The sequence below is a fragment of the Lissotriton vulgaris genome, chromosome 9, assembly GCF_964263255.1.
Source record: "Lissotriton vulgaris chromosome 9, aLisVul1.2, whole genome shotgun sequence".
Taxonomy (NCBI): Eukaryota; Metazoa; Chordata; class Amphibia; order Caudata; family Salamandridae; genus Lissotriton; species Lissotriton vulgaris.
Genome location: NC_141697.1, coordinates 546341485 through 546366700, shown reverse-complemented (window position 1 = coordinate 546366700; position 25216 = coordinate 546341485). Strand labels below are relative to the sequence as shown.

Sequence of the window (25216 nt, the reverse complement as noted above, 5' to 3'; positions counted from 1 at the left end):
AACGTGATTTGCACATAGGTGGGTCCAATCTAAGGTGGCCTGTTGAGCTTAAGAACAGTGCCAGTAGTTAGACAAATTGGAAGCGTTTCTCCCATCACCTTTTGTGTGTTTATCTCTATTTGCGAGCAGGTGTGGGGTTTCCCATCCATGTACCCTTTGGTGCACCCAAGTATCGGCTATATTGGGCGTTTCAGTCCTGGGTAAGGCTAGTGTTAAGGGCTCTGGGCATAAGTCTGTGAGCACGTCAGGTACTCCCCTCTGCAGTGATGAATGAGTTGTCACACCCAGTGTTCTGAACTCGTCCACAGTGTTGGAGACTTTGATGAAGAGTTGATGACCATTTTCCACTTACTAATGACTGAAGGAGTTGCTGGCTTCAGGTATGACAACTTATGTCTGCTCTCTGCGCTTTCGAAGGACTAGAATCCAACCTGAAAAGCCTTTGAGATACTGCCCAAATTTGCTCAATGAGGCATTGCGCTTGGCCATCCAGCCCCTGGGTGCCATTGGACACTGACCTTCCTCCTGGATGGAGGTTGTGGGGTATTTAGACTCCCTTCGACAAAGGATGAGGCCTGTACCCTGCCACATTTGCTGGGGTTGGCATGGCCGAAGTCATTTGTGAAGCACTTTTCAGCTCCTGTGTCTTCCAACCCCAGCTTGCAATGGCATAAAATATTGAAACGCGTTTTCACTTTGGTACGTAAAGGAGAAGTTAAGTCAGTTAATAGCAGTCCCCTTCAATCAAGCTGGAATCAGGTACATCACCTACATTTGCATTACCCTTTCTTTCAGGAAAAGATACGTCAGCTATCTCAAAGGACACCTACAAAATGGTTTGCTTTGTATTCTGCTAGATACGGCACCTGCTGCAGTCACACAGCTCCTAGCACGCACACCATTGTGTAGGTATGGTATTCTTCTGCAGAGCTCTAGAAAACGAGTTCTTCACACATTACCTCCTGCCTCTAAGAAGTTTCATTTTGCACTACATTAGATTGAACTGTGTTCCCTTTCTGGGTGCTACACAAACTAAGACAATACGGAATGGACTACCACCATTAACAAGCCCAGTGGTCACTACTTGCCAAAAGCTACTTTAAAATGATTTAGTTCTTTCACTTAAAATGCTTTAGATGCTACACGGATACTGGCCATTCAACCCACTTCCAGCAATAACCTGATTCGAAGACACTTGGTCGGAATAACCCTAAATGTTGTGGCCCACACCACAAATACGTGTCTGCATCAACAGACAGAACAGGAAATATAGAGCAAGACCAGCTTTTGCAGCAAAAAATAAAGTTGAAAGGGAAGACCAAGGGCCTGCAGAGAAAATGACGTGTTAACGTAGGCGTAGAATGCAAGTAATCAATGCTAATTAGATTCTCTGCTGTTTCATCAAATTCATGATGCATCAAGCATCTGAAAAATATTTCATCATCAAAGCTTCAGAAAGCATCAGTTCTAACCTGGAACAGATGAAAACTTGAAGGAAAAGAAGTTCATTCTCCCATTCACTGCGCTCTATTCTCTAACCCAACCATCCTAGCAGTTCAAAACTCCTGTGATCCTACAGCAAAAAAGGTTGGGTTCTCCACAATGTGTCATTTCCCAAATCCTGAACAAGAGCCCATACGCTTGTGGGCACTTGCCCTCAGAGGATCTAAAACATAGCGGATCTACTAATGCAGCAAACTAGGCAACTAAAGGTGAGGCTGTACGCACCAGTAGCCTAGCATAGGCCATATTAAGCTAGGTGAGTGCTAATTCAGGGCTTTCAGCATCCTGAAGATCACTCACTTCAAAACACTGACACTTCTGCTCTCCCAGACAAATGATCACCTGGGCAATTGAAGGAATATACCAATAACTCCAGCTCCAACTACCAACATCTCCCACTTCTGCTTGCGGCCCCCACAGAAAAATGTATCTATCAGAGAGAAGCAGCTGGTTGTGGTTGGAGTACAGACTCTTCCAGACACAGAGGGGGCATCCCCCTCTTACTCGAGGGATTTCCCAAGAACTTCACACACACACAGAATACAAGATCAATAGACCACTGACTCGAGTAAACGAAAACGTTAGAACCGTAAAGGACACCCAGATTCTAAAAGTGTTTTGCAACCATCTAAATGGGGGAATGCATTATACAGAGGCAAACAACATAAAATGAAAGGTTTTACCTTGCTACTGGGCTGTGTAAAATCTTCCATCAGACAGCCATGCTGCCTAGCTTCTCTTTCAATATTCGCAAGTCGATTAATGAAAAAGCTCACCGGGTGAGTCTGATCTAACGTTTGACCGTAGGATGAAGATGGAGAATTACTTACCTACTGATCTCCTCAGCACCCATGTGAAAGAGAAGGTCTGTAGACGTTACACCAAACACCACACCGTTGACATCTAGGGTGCAGGGGTCAGAAACAAAATGCACCCTCTAGGGGAAGCAAAAAGAGAGAAAAGTTACAGATGGGCCTTACACACTCAAAGCTCTACCTACCACATCAAAATGATCTACAAAAACATTCTGCCAATAATACAATAAGGCCTTGCCTTGTGTCTAGTCAAACAGGCAACAATGCAAATAACATATACTTCCAGCTGAGAAGAAGTAGCTCAACTGTACTGATATAAGATCAAGTTTTCAGTTTTTGTCATTGGGCTCCGAAGGTTTACCCAGTCAGGGTCAGCTTTGTTAAGCTAATACCACTGTCTGAATAATGTGCAATGTTGAATTAACCAGATTCAAGGAAAGGCCCAAAATGATCATTTGACTGGAGCTCCTTGTCTGATGGAGCCCACTGTGCCAGTCATCCAAGAACTGACAAGTCTGAATGCTCGGACTTTCACAAACGTGGTGACTACAGCCATGCTTTTAGCCGACATGTTAAGTAAAATTTGGACAAAAAATACGAGCTCTGGTTTGGTAATGGCTTTTGGACCAGCACAAACAAAGACAGCCACTTACCTATAACCACTTTTGCACTTCTTACCCTCAATACCACATTCCCTAGACCCAAAGTGAAATATTTTCAGCCAAAGAGGGCAAGCTACGCTTTTCTCCACAGCAATAAAAACAAGCTTCAGACAAATCAGGAAGTAGGTAATCACATAGTCACACTGGATTTGCCTCGTCTCTTGAAGTGAGTTTGTTTTCTCTCTCCTCATATGGACACCACAATAATAGACAAGAAAGCTAGAACAATGGCTTAGCCTAGCTGAAGGGGAGCTGTAGACCCAAGTAAGATTTTATTGCATAAATTACCAAAACATTGCTAAGCAGCTGACCAGAAATTCTCAAACGACCACCAAACATATTCATCAGAATGTCCAGGCTAAATAGACCATCTTCTTTAGAGCCGAAGTCCAACACACAGTTTGCAAAAAGTGTGTGGTGAAGCCAAGACCACATGTGGATTACAACCAGAGGAGTGTGCAGCTGAAAAGCAACTGGTACTCCGCTGAACCTGACAGGATAAACCTTCAGAGCGCAATGACAAAACACAGAGCCACTTGCTCATATATCAGTATATGTTGAACTACTTCTCCGCTGCAAAAAAACTGCTACGTTATCTTAACTAAATTTGATGCGACTTAAAAGCGACAAAGCTCAACAATATTGGAAAACATGAAAAATAAGATCCCTAAATGGAAATGTAAGGCACCATATCCAACTTTGACATACAAACAGCAGCTGGGGTGCCATGTTTTTGAAAGCCTATTGAGCAACCTCAGGTCACTAAAATATTCTAGCATTGATGACCCTTCCACAAACTGTGAACTCATTTATAAGGAAAGACTGGAAGGTGAACAGGAAAATAGTTTTCAAGAACACGCCCTCGGAGGAGCTTCGCGGGCAAACAAGATGGCCGCGTAAGCTCGGAGCTCCGGAGACCCTCCGACCCTCCGACCCTCCGCATAAATCCTGATGATAATTCTGATCCACGATAGTGGAATACTGTGGGTGAACGGTTGCTGAGGCGGGACTCGCTGTCCGATTCAAAATCCGACACTCCTAGGTGGAGTTACACCGTGTAGAAGATTCGTGCCAGGGACGTGCTACTGCCCGTGCTGTGGTTGACAACGGCGACACGGTCGCACGGAAGCGGTGTGGTGTGAGAGTGACTACTCCGCTTGCCCAACGAAGCACGCGGAGTTGCGGAGTGGGACGGTGCTGATCAGCAACTGGTGTCCGCGGCGCCCGATAGCCACTTCGAAGAGCCGGTGAGGCCCCGGTGTGTGATCCATGGTGCTGGTCCCCAAAACCATCATGGCGGGCAGAGGCGAGTCGGACAAGGCGAAGGTTCGTGGGAGTAGGAAAACTACGTATTCCCAATCGAACAATATGGATCGCTATGCCCAGCAGAAGAGCTCGCCGGGTGCAGCTGCCCGGCCTAAGGACCCAAATCGGGACGGGTCGCCAGACACGTCGGACACGACACTCCGGGACGTCATGGGTGCCATTGCGGGCATCAAAACGGAGATGCATAAACAACATGAGGTCCTGACACATAAAGTCGACACCCTGGTGATTGAGGTCAACTTGATTAGAGCCGATCTGGGCAAGACCAACGATAGGGTTAAATCGTTGGATATTAAAACCGCGAGCCTCACAACTGATGTATCGGACCTACAAACGGAGATCCGAGACTTGAGATCGGCCAACAATCTTTTTGCGAGACGGCTGGATGATTTTGAAGGACGTGCCAGGCGACAGAACGTCCGAATCATCGGCGTACCAGAAGTGGCAGAGGACTCGGCCACCGATCTCTTTGTGGAAGACCTGATACAAACTCATCTGGCCCCTGCGGGCCTCAGCCGTTTCTTCTCAGCGGAGAGAGCTCACAGACAGCCAGGGAGACGCCCGAAACTGGGTGCCCCGCCGAGGCCCATTATAGCATGGAGAAGTGTGGCTCACTGGAGAAGTGTGGCTCACTGGTTAGAGGAGGCAGACCCTGAAGCAGAGGTCAGACCCGGGACCAGGGTTCAATTCCCGACGCGGCAGGGTCTTGAGCTCAAATGTCCATGGACTCGATAATTCTCTCTTCGGTGCCTGACCTAATCATGGGTTCACACTCTGCAACTCTGGGCATTAAGCTTGCTTAATCTCCACAACGGCCCCCCCGCGGCGGGATGCCTGGCTTTCACCTTGGGGATGCCCTGTAGGGGCTATCTCACAGCGAAAAACCAGGACGGGTTCCCAAGGCAAGCGCGGAGATACCCCTTCGGGGGTCGATTCTGGCGCTATATAAGAATATAATAATAATAATAATAATAATAATAATAATAATGGCTGTTTAACTTCAGAGATCGGGATGCTATCCTGCAGGCATTAAGGAGAGACGGGCCGCTTAAGTTCCAAAATGCGGATATAAACTTTTATCCGGACTTTACTCAGTCGGTACAGCGGCGGCGACAAAGCTTCACAGGGGTGAAGAGGAGACTAGGAGAACTGGGGATGAAGTACTCTATGATGTTCCCCGCGAAACTTCGCATTGAACATGATGGCCGTGCCATATTCTTTGATTTGACTGAAGTGGTGAGCGAGTGGTTGGACACTTTGCCGCAGAGACATGATGAACGCGAGGAGCAATCGGAGGGCGCCTCGGGAGGCCCTGAGCAACAGGAGTAGAGTGTATCTTCGGAACATTGTCGGACAATGGGACTGCTGGTGACAACCGATATCACATTCCTGCACTTTATAATGAATATCTTTTACTTGGTTATGGAGGGTGGCCGGGGGGCCTGCGTGATCTCCATTCTCCTCTAGGGTCTTTCTGTAGCGTAGTTTTCTGGGGCGACAGGCACACTGCTGGTTGGGGGGGCTATTTAGTCTGATGCAGGGGTGTAGGGTGGGGGGTGGTTTGGTTGTTGGTTGTATGTTCTTTCCTTTTTTCCCTTTCTCTTCTCCAAGGCAATGTAAAAACTGTAATTCTTATGGCTCTGTAACTATGATGCCTGCCGGGCCTGGCGAAGGCCCACAATTCGACGATGGGGGGTAGGAACCTAAAAGTATTGAGTTGGAATGTCAATGGGCTGGGGGATGGTATAAAGAGAGGTGTGGTTTTGCAACTGTTTAAAAGATGTATGCCCGACGTTATTTTGCTACAAGAGACACACTTGGTGGGGAACACGTGCCAAGCGCTTAACAGGAAGGGTTTCAAGATGGTGGCGCACTCGGGGTTCTCTTCGGGATCCCGGGGGGCAGGGATCATGGTGCGCGCGTCTCTCTTATTTGAGATTGACTCTAGTGTTGCCGATGAGAGGGGGCGTTACGTCGCCGTCTCGGGGAGATGGGAGGGGCGGTCTTTGGTTCTGGTTTATGTTCCCCCTGGGTTGCAAAACAACACGTTTCAGGACATTGGGGGCGCCATTTTAGGTCTCCCTGAGGGTCTGCTTATTGTGGGAGGGGATTTCAACACAGTTTGTTCGGGGACCCTAGACAGACATCCATCCAGAGATCTCCGAGGTTCGCAATCCTGGCTTCCCGACTTCCTGGACACTATGGGACTTATTGACTGCTGGCGGCTCATGCACCCTACCCAGAGTCAATACTCATTCCACTCAGGGGCCCACGGAAGCCTCTCTAGAATCGATTATGTTCTGGCTCTAGCGGCACACGCGTCGGCAGTCTCTGAGGCCCGACTAATGGCGAGGGGCATCTCAGACCATTCTCCGGTCTGGGTGTCCTTTGACTTCGACATCGTGGCGACCGAGAGGGTGGTATCAGTTAATCCGTGGTACTTCCGCAACCCCAAGACTCGTGGACTCATGGCTAAGGCCATTGAGCTTTATTTTTCTGAAAACACGGGGTCAGTTACATCGGCTATCTCCCTATGGGAGGCCTTTAGGACGGTCTTGAGGGGTGAGGCGTTCTCCCTTATAGCTGAGGTTCGGAGACGCAGAGACGCGGATGTGGTGCGGATTGAATCTGAAATTGAAGATCTGGACTCCCAGTTGGAAGTCGACCCGACACCGGACCTACTCCATGTTCTCTCACTTAAACAGTCAGAGTATCGAGCTACTGTCACTGATGCGGCCAAGGTCATGGGTAGAGAGCAACAGGGTAGGATCTATGATGTCGGGGACAAGGCGGGCAAACTCATCGCTTGGCTGGATAAAAAAGAGAGAGCCAGCCGTGTGGTCCCAGAGGTGCTAGGGGAGGACGGCGTGACTGTCACCGACCCTAGTGCCATTGTCATGGCATTTGCAGACTATTTCGAGACCGTTTACACCTCGGTCTCCGACATGTCTGAGACTGACTCTGAAGAGCTCTTGGCAGAAGCGGAGCTCCCGTGCCTGTCGGAAGCGGAACGGGACGACATGGATAGGGATATTTCCGCCGATGAGATTGCCCTCGCAATTCGTTCCCTGAGATCTGGCAAAGCGCCCGGCCCCAATGGTATACCAGTAGAGCTTTATAAGATTAAGCCTGATGCCATCTCCCTGGCCCTGCGGAACATGTTCCAGGAGGCGCGGGAGACGGGCATGCTTCCCTTGGACCAGAGACTGGCCACCATTGTGGTCATTCATAAGGAAGGGAAGCCCAGAGACCTGTGTCGATCGTATCGTCCCATCTCTCTGTTGAATGCTGAACCCAAGATTTTGGCTAAACTGCTTGCCAACCAGTTGGTTGGAGCGATTCACCCGGACCAGTTGGGCTTTATTCCGCACCGCAACACTTCCCTTAACCTCAGGAGACTACATGGGGCCCTCGCGAGGGTCCACACGCTCAGGGAGCCTGCCGTCTTGGCTTCTTTGGATGCTACGATGGCGTTTGACTCCCTCGAGTGGAACTATCTGTGGGCAGTGTTGGAGAAGTTCGGATTTGGTCCGGAATTTATAGGATGGGTCAAGCTTCTGTATGCTAGCCCGCTTGCCAACGTAACGGTTAATGGTCGTGTATCTGCGTCCGCTGCTCTCCGCAGAGGCACCAGACAGGGATGCCCCCTGTCGCCCCTGTTGTTTGCATTGGCGCTTGAACCACTGGCGGCGTGGCTGCGACGCCACCCGGATATAAACGGGATACGGTGGTCCCCTGGATTCGAGGACCGTGTGTCGCTGTATGCAGACGACATCTTGCTATATCTCACCTCTCCTTGTAAGTCCCTCATTGTGGTGTATGATTATTTTTTTTTTATTAGTTTTTATTGCAGAATTAGAAACCAGTACACATAATAGATTAACCAGTACACTCATGGTGTCCCATTGCATAGATAAAGTAAGCAGAATATCGTACACAGCCATTTAGCCCACAACCCGGAGGCCAGGCGGCGCATCAATCCGTACTTCTAGCAAGAACATCACAGTGATCATCCCATAGGGATATTTGGTCAATGGCATCATTCAGTATCTGCATTTTACCCCCCTAAACTCCCAACCCTCCCCCTACACCAGCCAGCATTCTCTAGCGATCCAACTGAGCGACTTCACACTTGTAATCCTGGTCCCATACCCATCTACCAATGGACGCCTATCGTGTCGACCTAGGGTGGTTCCACATCGCCCTCGCAGCCTATCTGGGCCCTCTCGGTACTCTTGGAAGCATATCTAACCCTAGGTTCAACTGCAGTGCCTCTCTGATCATGGCCACGGTGCCTAACACTTCCCCCAAACAACGCCCCCCCCCCTTGCAACCGCTGCTGATGTGGGCCTGGTCTTGTTAACACTACTGTGGAGCTCGCTACAGATCCAGTGATGCCTTCGCTCTTTCAAGCCTCATGGAGCCCAAGGTATACAATTAGTCTATTCTTCGTCCTCCACCATGTAGTCACGTAACACCTGGACTATCGTCTCCCACGCCCTTGACATTTCCAAGCTCTTTTCATTATCAATCCTGACCGCCTGTCTCATCCGGAGCACACTTTCACATTCGGACCATTTCAGCAGTTCATTCACCCATCTCCTCACCGATGGTCCCTCCTTAGACTTCCAGTGCCAAGTAATTTCTCTTTGCGCCAATATAAGCCCCAGATCAATGAATTTGCTTGTTACTTTTGTGTTCTTTGTGTGCGGAAACCAGAGCAATAGACACGCCGCCATGTCAAAATCCACCTCCCGATCAGTCACCACATTCAGGAGTTCCCCTACTTCTAGCCAATACGTCCCCAACTTTGGACAGCCCCACAGCAGGTGATCTATGTCAACCTCTGGTGCTAGGCACCTCGGGCACAGAGCTTCATGCACCCGGAAGTACCTTTTAATCTTTTCCGGGGTCAGGTAAGCCCTATGTAGGACGTAAAAGTGCACCTGTTGAAAACGTGCATTCCTTGTCCCTTTCCATGTTCGCTTCAGAATATGTCCCCACACCGTGTCTGGAATGGGCCTACCTATACTATCCTCCCATTTTGATTTCAGCCCCAGAAGCAGGTCCAACCCCTCATGTAACATCCTGTTATGTAGGCAGGTCACCGCTTTAAACGTACCCGCGGCCATCACTACATACTGGCAGACCATGGTTGTTTCTGGCTCGAGGAGCCCTCCTTTCCAGTGTTTCTGTATCGCCGCCACCACCGCCGCATGCAAAAGGAAGCTCCCGTCCGGTAGACCAAACTGTTCCTGCAACGTCTGAAAGGGGACCAACATTCCATCCACATACAGATCTCCCACCATCTGTAAACCTAACTCCTCCCATTCCAACAGCGGAGACCAATCACCTCCATGTGGTAGCGCAGTCAACATTCCCAGTGGTATCTCTGGGGCATAAGGCCGGGACTTCTTAGTCCTCTTCAAACTCCTGTGCCAACACAACCTGAGCGTCTTTTCTTCTATAGTGAGGCCCCTCAACTCTAGTTTCTGTTGCATAACTATGTAAGCCAGGACATGACGTTGTATACCAGTCCCTCGTTCGTTTTCCGGCCCTCTAAATTCCCTGGCCACATGCTGCGTGAATATTTGAAGCTGCGCCGCCAAATAGTACAGCTCAAAATCGGGGACTGCCATCCCCCCTTCGAGCTTGGGTCTAAGCAAAGTATTCAATGCTACTCTGCGACGTCCGTGACCCCAGAGGAAGTCCGTTATCAGCATCCTTAGTTCTTTAAAGATCCGCTGAGGGATCCAGATGGGCAGTGTGCGGAAGTAATAGAGCAACCTCTGGAGCGTCACCATTTTCAGTAATGCCACTCGGCCCAACACTGACAAAGGGAGAGAGGCCCAGAAGGATATACAACCTCTCAATGCACGTATACAACGCCCTATGTTACCCTCCAACAGATTCGCGACCTCATGGTAGATGTGGACTCCCAAATATGTGAAGCAAGATGGCTCCCAGATCACACCCAAATCACTAGGGGGACGCTGTGTGTCCGCCTTAAGCGGAAAGATACAAGTTTTATTCCAATTCACCTTAAGTCCTGACAACTGACCAAACCTAGACAACATGTCCATCGCCCCCACTAGAGCCTGTCCCACATCTGCCAGGTACAACAACAAATCGTCCGCATACAGGGATATGTAGTGTGATTGCTCACCCTGTTCGATCCCCTGATACATGTCTCCCGACCTGGCCCACGCCGCCAATGGTTCCACTGCTAGTGCAAACAGCAACGGGGACAACGAACACCCCTGTCTCGTACCTCTACGGACCGGATAATCCGAAGATACAATTGCGCCCAGGCGCACCCTTGCCGTTGCCGAAGAGTACAACACTCTCGTCCACCTACCAAACCCCTCACCAATACCAAACTTCCCCAGCACCTCTTCTAAGTAAGCCCATTCCAGGCTATCAAAAGCTTTTTCAATATCAACTGATAAGACCGCCGGTCTTCCGTCCGTGTCCGCGGCACCGTCCAATATCCTAATTAGTCGGCGTATGTTTAGCGTTGTGTTCCTAGTAGGAATGAACCCTGCTTGGTCCCCGTGCACCAGTCTAGGCATGTGCGGAGCCAATCTGGTGGCCAGAATACGGCTTAATATCTTGTAGTCCACAGTCAGCATGGACAGAGGCCTATAGGACGTTACATCAGATGCCTCTCTACCGGGTTTCAGCAACGGTACTACCAGTGCCTCCCTCATTGATCTGGGCAGGTACCCCAATCTTCCAGCCTCCGCATACACCACCAATAGTCTGGGCGCCAAAATATCCACGTATTTCTGATAAAATTCGATCGGCAGGCCATCTACCCCAGGCGTTTTGTTCCTTGCCATTTGTTTAATGGCCACCCTAATTTCGGTTAGCGTTATAGGCCCTCCCAACTCCTTCGCATCGTCGTCATCCAGCACTGGGAGCGGTACCGAATCCAGGTAAGCCCTGATTTCCGAGGCCTCCACTTCTAAGTGGAATTCATACAACTTCGTGTAATAAGACCGAAAACGCTCCATCACCGCTGCCTGCGAATAAACCATCTCCCCTGACTCGGTTTTTATGCTCATAATTGGGCAGCCTCTAATTTCCGGATTAGCAATCCTGGCTAGTAGCGTACCTACTTTATCCCTCTCGGCATGCGCTTTAATGGCGTATTGCTTATAATCATAACTCCGCAGCCGTTCCGTTTCAGTCGCCACTACCTCTTTGGCCTCTAATAACCGGGCTTGTAAGTCTGGTCGTTCAGGTCTACGCCGTTCCAAGTCCCTTAATACCTCCTCTGCTTTTGCAAGTGCATTCAAAACGGACGTTCGAGCATTCGAGAACCTGCCCATGCATACTCCTCTCACCACCACTTTCATAGCATCCCATTCTGTGGACCTAGTATTGGCTGAACCCTCGTTTTCCTCAAAGTAGTGTTCTATGCCCTGTTGAACCGTGTCACTAAACACCGAATCTTCTAGGGTGTCAGGCCGAAGCCGCCATGTTGGAACTGCTGATCTCGCACGTTGCCACTGCACTAATACCAGCAAGGGATTATGATCTGAGATGGTCCTGGTCAGGTATTCTGTGTGGGTGACCATGGCAGCCAGGGAGCCACTACATTAAACCGAATCGATCCTAACGTGTAACGCATGGAGAGCCGAAAAAAAGGAATAGTGCCTACTATCAGGATGTTGCTCCCTCCATACATCTAGCAATCCCCCCTTCTCATGCCAATCCTTCCTATGTGCGGATAACCTGCGTACCGGGGAATCAGCCAGCGGTGGGTGCGACCTATCAAGTGCCACATTAGTAATCGAGTTAAAGTCCCCTCCTAGGATCACGGGGCCTGCCAGGAAAGAGGCCAGTGAGCTCGTAAGGCCATCAAAAAAGTGAGCCTGGTCCACGTTTGGAGCGTATACACTGCATAAAACCACATCTCTGCCATATAACCTCCCCTCCACCACCACATATCTACCCTCAGGGTCCACCAACTGGTTCGTAACCTGGAACGGTATGCCCGCCCTTACCCATATCAGCACTCTTCTTAGTTAAGTGAGTTTCCTGTAACATTGCAATCTGGACACCCCGCCTCACCAGATAAGCATGCACTTTGTGGCGTTTGACCATTGTTCGCAGTCCCCGGACATTCCATGTTAGGCATTTCAAATTAGGTAACGTCCCCATGGTAATCATTACTGTACCAATTCAGTTGCAACCAGTTGCTGCCCACATCGTTGCAGTTGCATCCCCCCAAAATAACTGTTGAAAAAACTCCCCAAACCCCACTCCCCAGGACAGAGCCTAATAACCCAGTTTCAGCCCCGTTCCAAACCTGTAACACAACACACATCAGACTAACCTGTGGTCGCCACCACAGAAGGCCTTAAGGGCCACAAGGGGGTGATTTATCGCCGACCCAGGGCAGGCAGAGCCCCCGCCCCGCGCTTCCCATCCCACACTGCTTATACACCACCATACCTGCCAGCCCTTCAATCACTAGTAGAATCTGCCCCCGTAGAAACAACGATATCGGTAGTCCTAATCAATAGTCACTCATTAAAGAGTCCATCCGATGTCTGTGGGGTAACCGCAGGGCCCTTCGAACTCTCCGCCTCCGATAGTTCTTCTCCAGTTCTGCCACCGTCCTCACCAGAGTCCGATTCAACCAGTTCCCTCTCCTGTTGCGTGAACGGATTCGTTGCGATTTTCGGTTCTGGAGCGGTTTAATTCTCTCCCGTTGATTTTTACCAGTCCGGTCCGTGCCAGCTCGATACAACTCAAGCCACGACCACGCTTCATCAGGGGTCTGGAAAAATTGGGTGTTCCCATCCAGGATAACACGTAGCTTAGCCGGGAAGAGCAAGGAGTATTGAATGCCTTCCTCCCTCAGCTCCTTTTTCACCGCTAGGAAGGACGCTCTGCTCTTTTGGACTTCCTGTGTATAGTCCGGGAAGATCGTAACCCGACTATTGTCCACCTGAAAGGGGCCCAATGTGCGAGCTCTCTGTATTAACAGGTCCCGATCTTTATAATGCAGGAGTTTCACCACCATCGGCCTAGGTGGTCGGCCTAGCATCGGTGGGCGAGCTGGTACCCTGTGTGCCCATTCCAGGGAGAAGTAGGGAGATAGGCCCTCTGGCGCCACCACCGTCTTGAGCCTGTTCTCCATATAGGCCACTGCGTCGTCCCCTTCGATTTTCTCCGGAAGGCCTACAACCCTCACGTTGTTCCTCCGATTACGACTTTCCGCATCCTCTGCTCGTCTCTCTAGTGTGTCCAGGCGGCAGAGGATATCCGTTAGTTTATGTTCCGCGGTCACCACCGCCGGCTTCAGTTCTTGAAGCAATTGTTCGTGGTCTTTCACTTTGTCCGATAGCTTGGCATGATCCGCTCTCAGGAGACCCAGCCCTGTGGCGACCTGTGCAATGTCCTGATGCAAAGCCTCCTTAGTCGCAGTTATTGCTTCCAAAATGTTGTCCAATCGCTGGATCAGCCTCTGTTCCTGCTCCGTCATCAACGGGGAAGCCCGGGCCTCACCATCTCGGGTCAGCGCAGTCGAGTCGTCCCGGCCCTGTTTCACGACGGCGGCCCCGCCAGCAGCCGCCATCTTAGTTGCTTCGGGCGTCGTCATACGGCCGCCGCAGGCCTTCCTCCTGGTCTCGTGATCCCCGTCTCAGGAGCCGTGCTCTCTCTTGTCGATCTTAGAGCAAACACCCCAACTGGGCTGCCGAGACGTGGTCCTCTCCGACAGTGCCGACAGCCACTGGATACCGGGGCCGCCCGTCTCACAATCACCAAGGCCGGGGTTGGGGGGGGGAGGGGAGGGTAGAGGCGAATGTTGTGTAGGCCGTACCCCAGCCCAACGCGGGCCTCCGCTTCTCCAAGTCCGCTCCCCAGACCCGTTCAAGCGGGCCCCGGCTTCACCAGCCCTATTGAAGGAGGCTCACACTTCGGTTCGATTCTGATCCACCTCGCCCCTTGCGCAGAGACCGCCGTCCCTCTACGCCGCCATTTTCCTCCCTCTCGGCGCAGCACCTCCGGCCTCCACTTTCGGGTCTCAGCGTTATATTCGGTCTCCCGAGAGCCCTCAGCTGCTCTCCAATGTTTCCTCAACACTTCGCATAAGGAAATCGCCGTTCAGGGAACGCCAAGGGTGTAGTTTTCAGGAGAAATAGCGGGACCATGCGCGGAGCTGCAAGCTCACGCCGCCATCCCGATCGGCGTCCAAGCCACGCCCCCCCTCATTGTGGTGTGTGATGTGCTACGTCTTTTTGGTCGGCACTCTGGCCTGGTTATTAATTGGTCGAAGTCACACCTATACGTGCTGAGAGGTGGGACACCTCGGCTTCTAAGAGACTGCAACATACAGGTCGTGCGGCAGGGATTCAAATACTTGGGGATCTATATTTCAACGGATCCCAAGGTACGCTACACGAATAACCTGCTCCCCCCTCTCGTACGTCTCCGGCGTGACGTAGAGGGATGGCGGAAGCTCCCGCTTTCCTTGGCCGGGCGTGCGGCACTGTTTAAAATGATGTCCCTGCCCAGATTCCTGTATGCTCTCCAGAATACCCAGGATCCGGTCCCATCCAGTTACCTTAGGGAGGTCGAGGGTTTGCAGCGAGCCCTCCTCTGGGATGGCAGGCCATGCATCGCTATTTCGAAGCTTACGCTCCCATGGTATGACGGGGGCATAGCATTGCCTGACATCCGGAGATATTATTGGGCTTCTCAGCTACCGGCCCTTAATCACGGCCTCTATGGTCCAGCAGTAAGCCCAGGTTATGCCATGGATCGGTGGCTCCTGGACGACGGGAAGTATCATAGAGCGCTATACTCGAGATCTCTGGATGGTAGGATGTCGGGGCCGACGAAGACAGCTGTACATATCTGGCGGGCAATCACAAAGTCACAGGGGTGGAAGGGTAGGCTTACGATGGCAACTCCTCTCTTTGAATCTGAAATACTAGGCAAATTATGGCACACGAAGGGATTCGACAGGTGGGACATGATAGGCATATCCAAGGTGGAAGATATGATTGTGAAAGGGGAGATAAAATCCTTTGCTCTTTTACAGACAGAGTTCCAGTTGGGTGGAACGGAATTTTTCCGGTACGCCCAACTGCGTCATGCCATTCTGGCAGTGATGCCGGAGGGCGAGAAGATCCCTGAGTCTTCCCCGTTGGAGGATAGGGTGCTGGACGGCTATATGCCGGACAGTGCCATTTCCTTAATATACAAAAAACTCATCAATGTCCGTACTGACATCCTCCTTGGGGTGAGAGACCAGTGGGTGCGTGATGGGATTGAGCTGGATGATGAAGACTGGCAATATGCAGTGTCCTCCCCCAAGGAGGTGGCGATCCCGGCCAGGTTGCTGCTGGTTCAATTAAAGATTCTCCATAGAGTGTACGTGACGGGTCCCAGGCTGATACACATGGGTCATTCAGTGGATGGCCTCTGCAGGCGTGGCTGTGGTGCATTGGCCACCTTCATGCATATTATCTGGGAGTGCCGGGTGGTCGCCTCCTACTGGAGGCGTGTACATATGATCATGAGCGAGGTCACTGGGGTAGACCTGATGGCAGAGGCCCGGCGCTGCCTCCTGAATGTGTGGGGTCCTACTGATTATAATAGTGCGCAAACACAATGGGTCACCTTGGGGAACATGCTTGCGAAACGAGACATTGCTCAGATGTGGGGTGCTGTTACAGCCCCAAAGGTGGTACAATGGAAGGCCAACATGGATTGGTGCATGTTCCGAGAGAAGACGGTGTACGTGGCCAGGGGTAAACCCAAAAAGTAGCAAAAGATATGGGGGGCCTGGAACGAGTATAGGGGTGATATTTGCCTGCCACCTGACACCGCCCCCCTGGAAGAACGAATGTCCCCGTAGCCTATGGCTCCAACATACGTCCTATTAGCGGATGTATCCTGTATCCCCCCCCCCCCCCCCCTCCATGGTCTTGCAATTGGTACTGCTCACATTGTTTTTATGTTATTGGGCCTAGCTTTTCCTGTGATCGGGCTCTGTTACGCAAATGTTTAATTGCCTTGTTTCCTAGCACTAGTTTGGTGCTTTTTTCTTATCTTTCTTGGCTCCCTTTTTCCTCTTAGTTATTTTTTAAAAATTAAAAAAAAAAACATTGTACGATTTGGTAATATACTTACTGTACACCAGCAGATTGACCAATAATATGCTGACTAGCCTCCGGGATGTAAGGCTAAATAGCTGTGTGCACTGATTTGAAAATAAAGGTTTTCCAAAAAGTTAAAAAAAAAAAAAAGAAAAAAAAAAGAAGAACACGCCCTCCCTCAGTAAGCAGTCCTCAATGGCCACAAAAGATGCAAATTGGAGTACTTAATGTTCTTTTGCACACCAAGGCATCTACATTCTAATTTCCACATGAACCGAAGAGGACGGTTAACAGCACATCATGTAATTGCCACTCAAGAGATCATACCTTAGCATATTTGTTCTCATAAGCCAAAACGTGTCTGGAAACTCACAGCCATTGTTTCACTGCTAAAACGTACAGCTGTGCACATGGGGCACATTTATAACCGATGCAAATATTACAATTGTGCAGCCTGTACAGATCAATACTGATGTTCGCACAACTTTAAAAATACAGATCACCTTCAACTTTTAAGATATTAATGAAGATTTTTTTTTTTCTCACAAGAACAGACAAGAAAGCTAGAACAGTGGCTTAGCCTAGTTGAAGGGGAGCTGTAGACCCAAGTAGCAGGTGAGTAACATGTATGAATGCATATGTCCAAATGCGAGTTATCTGCTGGCTGCTCACTGTTGATTAGCAAAGGTCCTGGATATCCCCCCTTTACATACTGTAACATGGATGGATACTGGGATTAGTACATTACCATGTATCCCAAACAAATGTGATCATCCCTGACAAGAAGACATTTGGAAAGGTCGACTCGATGGAGAACCCTAGGCTAAGCAGCAATGCCACTATTCTGAAGGTGGTCTGAAACTTGTAGGGGTGAGCCCAAGCAACAGTAACACCTCAATGGAGAGGATTTGTACTGGTGTTTGGGTACATGTAGAGTGGCACTTAGAAATAGGGCTACCAAGACAAAGCTTATGGCCATCTCACCTTCAAAAAGATTTAAGAATAATGTCTCCCTTAATGGTACCCCATTGGAGTTGGTAGATTCATTCGACTATTTGGGGGTAAGGTTTAATATTCGGATGAATTGGAAGGACCATATGGCCAAAATGCTTTAAAATCACAAACGAGTTTCAGGAGCGATCCTACGGGAACAGCGAGAGTCTATGAGCAAACTTGTAGCCCAGGCCCTCGCTGTGTATGAAGGTCAAGCACTGACCTCGGTAGTCTATGGATCCGAGTTGTGGGGGTTCGAGAATACAACCGACCCAGTGAGATCAGAAAATAAGTTCCTGAGAGAATTGGTGTCATTCCCCATCTCTAGTCCGGTAAAACCCTTACGACAAGACATGGGTAGGCGTTCATTGAAAGACATAGTTTGTCTGCGCCCGCTACTCTTCTGGGTACATCTTAGAAGGACCCCAGAACTTTCAAACTATGCGGCTGTTTTGGATGAACTAATCTCACTCAACTCGGGCAACAAGATTAAGTGGCTGAGTAACCTTAGACAGCTGGTTTCAAAACTAAGTTTGAATGAAATATGGGCTAGCCAAACACCACCCCCAAAGCAAGTAATGAAGAAACTATATTGGGACTGGGTACAGGAGGAGGACATGTGTAGAGGCAAAGGGGTTATCCTTACAGAGCGGTTCCTAGAGTTCAAACCCGTAAAGAAACTCGAACCGTTCCTTGACTTTATACAATAACCCCTTGATAGATCACTCTATTTAAAACTAAGGTTCGGGACCCTCCCGGTGAATGAAATTACTGCAGGGTGGAAAAAGTCAGGTTCTCCAGTAAAATCTTGCCCTGGGTGTGCAGCCCCCAAGGAGTCTGTGGCTCATCTCCTTTTTGCATGTCCAGCATACAGGGGTCCCATAAAGACATGGTTAAAACCAATATGTAAGGAGCTGGGCCTTAGGTGTCATAAGATGGCCTTGCAGGTTTTTTCCACTGATACGTCTTCCCTAGTTATGGTCTGTGGGGTAGCAAAATTCCTGGGCAGTGGCTGGCAGACTCGCCTGCGAAGGATAAAGCAAACCCCCCAATAGATGACTTTATATGGATTTATGGTACGCTGCTTTTATGTGATTATGTATTTCTGCTTTTATTGTATATACTATTTTTAAAGTAATATTTTTGTAATTTTAACGCACATTGTATGGAAGAATGGATTGGTGGTTTTTTTATACTGTAAAGGATGTGTATATGTTTATGATAAAATGTTATCGAATAAAGTACAAACAAGCAAGCAATAGGGCTAGTACTTATGTGTAGGTAGGGATAGCTAGGAATGAACAGGTTACTTACCTTTGGCAACGTTCTTTCAAGTGGATAGTTTATGTCACCAGAGTAAGCATCTTGTGAATATTCCTTAGGCGTCAGACTGGATCTGTAAAACTGAAAAGCAGTATTCCTGTGTGACTCCGCATCAACGTAATTTAGTTCTGTAAAATGGACAATATTGTTGTGAAATTGTTGAGCAGCTGTAAAAAGACCCAAAAAAGAGCATGCTGAAGTGCAACTCTCATTCAATTGCTCTTAGGCGGAATCTACTTTCTCATCAGAGGCGAGAGCATCAAAAGACGTTTCTATTAAGGATGCCTGGACATCTGGCCCATAGCTCTCATCCAAACAAGACGCCAAAGCACCACACTTGTGCCAATAGTAAAACCCAAGCAATCGGCTGTGTTCGGGCCAGAGCAGATACCAAAATGAGCCACATCCCTCAAGTCCTCTGGTACAGCCGTTACAACCTGACCGACCAGGTCACGTAAGGCATGGTTGTAGCGCCAAGAAGGCAGCTGGCATTCATTGATCGTGGGGCAAGTCTGGCAAAAGAAAACATGTGCTTGCCAAACATTTCCATCTGTTTTGATTCACAGTCAGATGGGTTATAGGGAAAGAGTTATATTTTATCCCTACTGGAGGATCCCGAAACCATCAAACTCTTCAGCACAGGATGCTGTTTGAGAAAGTCAGGGGTCTCCTGGAGCTGGTCTGTGGCCACGACCAATCTGTATGTTGACCGGGGAGCTGGAACATGGTTTTGACCGTGTGCCCAAAGGCATGTACGTAATGGGCTCATGAAGTCGGAGGGTAAAAGACCTCTGTGAGTACTTTAGTTTTTGCCTCGATGGCTGGGCGCTGCAGGTCAAAGCCCCTCTGCAGCTTGTCTTATCACAACTGCAAAAGAAGTACTCTCCTCTGTGGTAAGGCCGGGGTAGGGACCAGTCTGGTGTTCGGAGAGGTGTTCAATCCACTAGCATCCAGTAATGCTTCATTCCATCTGTCCTCGTCACATTGTGGGACAAATTGCCCCCATCATAAAATTAGTTATCAAAATCTGATCCAAAACGTTGGAGCGTGTGTGCAAAACAGCGTGAATAAGGTAGTGTCAGAATCACAAAAATTTCCAACAAGATGAGCTGTGGTGGGTTCAGAACTACGGTGAGGCCAAGATGAGTTCAGCCAAGAGACCTCTGTAGGGTGTTCCTCCTGATCTGGTGTTAGCGTCGGAATTGAAGGAGCTGATGTAGGGTCTAGCACCGGGATGAAAGTTGGCATCAAAGCCGGTGCAGAACCCAAAGTGACAGAGTCACAGATGGCAAACCAGTCGGCAGAAATTCAATTGGAAGCCCCTGTGTATCCTTCAGGGGCAAAAGCCTGCCAGAGGGAGCAGGTAGCATGTCGAAAATACACAGCTTGGCCTCCCTGAAGGCCCAACTTGCTGCAACGTAACCGAAGGACCCAGAAATTGAGGGTGCATCAGCAGCAGGCTCAGAATCAGCCCCTCAGGAGTTTGAGAACAAGACTGGGTAGCATGTTGACAACCTTGTGCCTTTTCTAGAGAATGTGGGAAGGGGCCAATTCCGGTAAAACATTTGTTAGATTTTTCTCGAACTTATATGAAGACTTCGAGATGCGATGAAGATCTGCTGTGAGAACAATTTCGAGAAAAGGATAATCTTTTAAGACTCGACTGGTGGAGTTCTGCTGTGATTAACTATCTAGAGCTTCACTATACAAAGCCGTAAGGCCTTCGGGCTCATCTGTGTGCAGTTGTTGCATGTCCTAGAGTCATGTTCTGACCTCAAACATCAAAGACATATGTCATGGGGATCTCTCACAGACATCTGTTTGTCAGTTTCTACAAGGAATAAACCCGGTTGTTTTTTAGGGGAGAGACATTTCCCTTGCACACTGATAACACTTCAAAAAGAAAAAAAAAAAGAAAAAAAATCAGACAAAGGAGTACAGCTCCAGATTGTGTAAGGCAGCACGGAAAGAAGGAAACTGACGTCTGTGCGCATGGGTGGAACCTATATCCAACTTTGTTGTCTCTTCCAGAGTGGAACAATATCGACGAGGAGCCTCACAATGTGCAGGAGTGTTGCTTTTTCCATATCTGGTCTAATGGCTTGGTAATATTCACAAGATGAGGAATCTGCAGTTACAATTATCCATCAGAAAGTGCAGGATTCGTTAGTTTTCCAGAACACAAGTGATGTAACTCATCGCAAGCAACGTACTGAAGGGTTAACTGTATCATTAATAAGTGATGGCATGAACCTGAAGTGAAGCAATACTGAGATGTATCTTGGTACGAGAATCCAACATTCTTTAGATTAAAAGTTCACTCATAGCAGCAGACGGTCGAGACTGGTCCGCTCGATGCTGAGCGCATGTTATTTTTTACTAGGGACTGTGTAAAGAACCAGCCGTTGCTGCCTGTGAAAAGGAACAAAAAGGCAGACAAAAGAAGGACTTGCATGGACATGTAATGCACTTTGAAGAGTATGTATATATCTACAGCATGGCCTCTTTAAGGCTCACAATCTGCTCCAAAGATCGGATGGGGAAAGAGGGGCACATCTTTTCCAGTATCAGGACAAGCTCCAAGGAAGAAGAAAAAGCTGGAGTCTGGTTAGGTGCATGCAGGCTACAGAACCTAATCAGTGAACAAGAGTGTCTCGAAGTCCCACCTGTGTCTGGTGTGCTTCTTTTCAGAAGCCTTATCGAAGAACCTGGTGTGCATATAGATTCATTTTTGTTGAGCCATGTAAAGTTTGGCTTTCTGTTCCATAATCGCTTTCTGGTGCATAAGGAACAGGTGTGACCAGACTTGTTTGACCCCCAGACACCAAAGACAGATGCAGTGTAGTGCAGGTGCGTGACCCACGTCTGCTTTCAACATGCAACACAATTTACATTTTTTAGACTCTCTTGGAGACATCTATGCTTTACTGCAAGACGCAGAGTTTTATTTGGAAGTCTTTGTTCCAAATCACAAACTGGTGGAGAAGAGCTCCAGATCAACAGTGAAGGATGTGGAAAAAACCTGACATCAACACATAGGTATTGCGCCGATATGCTGCTCTGTGCTGTGATGTCTGGGGCAAAACAGATTTGCAGTGGAGGCTGAAGGCTCCAACTAGAGGTGGGTGGGTGCTATTGATAGTTTTCCGGATGTAGTGTGAGGATTCTAAAGATGAGGACTCTGCAGGTAGAAGCATCAATCACAAATTATCCACCAACAAATAAAAGATGCATCCGGTGTGGTTTTCACTCGATTAAGAGTGACTTTTAGGTCTACAGTGCAGACCAATCCATGAACCCATTCCTAAGTAGCTAACATCTGTGCTACGAACTATCTTGAAAGATTCCCTAGATTGAAGATGTGGAGGATTGATTTAGAGCAGAGGCCTGTTATCACCCCAAAGAAGAGCGAATAAAACCCCTTGAGGAATTATGGCTGAGCTACAGCTATGTTGTCCAGATCTAAACTGTTCCCCATTGAAAGGCAGCTGAAGGGAGACTTGAAAAAAAGGAGTATGTTACTTGTAAGCATCAATTTGTAGCGTGTAGTTCTTCAGATTCACATGCTTACACACACTTGCCATCTAGCATTGGGCTCGGACTCAACAATTTGTTTTTATTAAAGAAGTCTTTTATTGCTGAGTGGACGTTGAGGCTCCTCTTCGAGAGAATGCACATACTTACAATCCATTAATAGATTGTTCATTTATTTCTTGCCATAATGGGAGGATAGAGCTAGTGAAGATATTATCAAAGAATAAATGTGTGCAACAAACTAATAATATGTAAATATTTGTATCTATAATATATAATACATGTAAAGCTGACACTAATGTATGCCTGCTGGGGAGGCAAGGTGGTGTATGTGAATCTACAGCATCACACGCTATCAATAGATGCTTACAAGGTAAGTAACATACTCAATTCAAAGCATGAGTTGGCTGCAGATACACATGCTATGCATAGACTGTAAAGCAGTACTCCTCTTACTGTTGTTCTAGGCATCAGATAGTGCAGATGTATGAAATAGCGTCTGTCTGATTGTTTTCCCCATAAGAGATTGCAGCTTTGCCTGGACATCCAAGTCATAAGTTTTAATGAACGTATGTGGATTCAACCAAGTAGCTTGTTTACACATATCAGCCAATGGGAAGTGTCCTAAGAAAGCCTTTGAAGCACCTTTCTTTTCCACAATCCACCATGAAATACCTGCTTTAGAAACATCATTAACCAATGTCGTCCTGTTTATTACTATTCGTGCCTTGGGGTCCCCGTATAGTGCCATGACCTTCCTAATGTATGCCCCCCCCAGGTTAAAAGCCTTAGGCACTCTTCTAAAAAGCCCCAGGACACTATCAAATGCTTTCTCAGCATCGAGTGTAATGGCCACTGCCGGTTCGGCTGATACGGATGTGCGTTCTATTATGTGGCATAGAAGCCTCGTGTTGTCATGCGACATGCGGGTTTTTAAGAATCCTACCTGTGAATTTGATATTAGCCTTGGTAAGATGTTTGTTAATCTTGCTGCCAGGATTTTCGCGTAGACCTTACAGTTCACGTTAAGTAAAGAGATGGGCCTGTAGTTCTTAGGGAGTTGCGGGTCTTTGTCTTCTTTTGGTATCACTATTATATTTGCCTCTGACATGGATTGCGATACTAGTCCCTCGTTCGCGCAGTGGTTGAATACTTTCTTCATGGGTGATAGTAGGTCTGGTAGGAGCGATTTATAGAAGGCAGCTGTGTATCCATCAGGGCCTGGCGCTTTGTTGTCTTTCAGGGACCTGACTGCCATTTCTATCTCCGCTGAGCTAAAGTCCTGACCTAGTGCATGTGCTTTGGCGTCCGTAATTTTGGGGAGGCGGAGTCTGTCTCATCTTCCATTGCCACAAAGTAAAGAAATTCTGGGAAGAGCTATTTATGCTTATTAAGAAAATATTGGGGTGCACACTTACTCCTGAGTTCTCAACCCTAACTACGGCATTTGTAACAGCGAATCTTCAATCACAACAAGACAGGGACCTTCTAGACCTCTTGCTAACTTCAGCGGTTAAAATGGTGGTCTCCAACTGGAAGGATACAGGGAGGGCATCGTTTAAGGGGTGGCTCAACTGGATAATATACCTGAGAGGCGCAGATCGAATCGCACTCCGCAACTCACCCTGGAAGCCAGCGACCAGTGGTATGTGGAACACACTAGATGAGTTCCTGGGCCACCACGAACCCACGTGAACAACAGGATCATAGAGTGACCTACCAAAAAGGCCTTCTCCACACACGAAGAGAATAGGACGAGCAAGATACCCTTGCGCACAACCTTCTTTCCCTTTCCTATACGCACTTCTTCTTTTCCATCTTTTCAATTAATCTACTCATATAGTAGGACAGTTCTAAGGGGGACATCCGATCATGTAAACAACACCAAGTACCTCAAGAAGGTACAACCAGCTGGGGATGGTACCCCCATGAAGTGAAAGCGATGTTTAAGTGTTTGTGTAAAATTCTTAATAAAATACTTTGAAATAAAAAAAAAGGAAACATCATTAACCATTCTTGGATTTGTGAAAGCTACAAAAAGGCTGTTGAGTGTTCCTGAAAGGTCTAGTACTCCCAGTGTAGTACATTAAAGCCCTTTTAACATAAAGTGTATGAATTTCTCTCTCTGCCATGGTTTCTGGCTTAGGTAAGAAAACAGGCAAATCTATAGTTTGGTTTAAATCTAAAGAAGAGACGACCAACTGAAGAAATCTGGGATTTGTCCGCAGACTAACGTTATCTAGGAAAACTTGAAAATAAGGGTATTCTATGGTAAGAGCATGAATTTCGCTACTAGCTCTTCCTAGGGAGGTGATAGTTACAAGAAAAGCAACCTTCCAGACAGGAACTGTAGTGGACAGAAATGCAGTGACTTCAAGGTGTGGTCATAAACCTTGTAAGAACAACATTTAAATTCCACAAGGGTACAGGTGGTGCATGTGGTGGAATTCTTTTCAACTCTTCCATGAAAGCCTTAATGACTGGTATTTGAAGAAGTGACTGATGTTCGCGGTTCTGCAGGCAAGCCTTAATCGCCACAAGGTGCAGACGTATGAAAATGTAGGCTAGATGTGACTTTTGCAGGTGTAACAAGTAGCATACTATCTGTTATACAGTTGGTGAACAAGGATCTATGTGTTAGGTTACACAGTAGTGCACAAAGCGTTTCAATTTAGCTGTGTAACAAGCTCTTGTGGTTGGGCGTCTTACCTCCCTTATAATGTCCTAACCCTCTGGAGGAAATTGCAAGTATCTAAACTTTAAGACTTCAGGAGCCAGATTGTTAGGTTGAGTTGTTTGCAGTTTGGATGCCTGACCCTGTCCTTGCTGTGAGTGAGAAGGTTTGGTATGTTGGGGGGAGCCTCTCGTGAGGTACTTGGGACAACCAAGAGAGTTGTGAACCAGGGTTGTCACGCCCAGGTGGAAGCTACTAGAATCA

At 48.2% G+C, this 25216-nt stretch overlaps 1 protein-coding gene across 1 annotated transcript in view; it reads right to left on the bottom strand.

Moving 5' to 3' along the window:
* Positions 1–25216, bottom strand: part of POLA2 (DNA polymerase alpha 2, accessory subunit) — a 288530-nt gene that overhangs the window by 86356 nt on the left and 176958 nt on the right. Inside the window, exon 15 of the mRNA XM_086938034.1 lies at positions 2334–2440. Within this exon, the coding sequence (XP_086794160.1) occupies positions 2334–2440 (107 nt within the window). The remainder of the gene's footprint in view (positions 1–2333; positions 2441–25216) is intronic.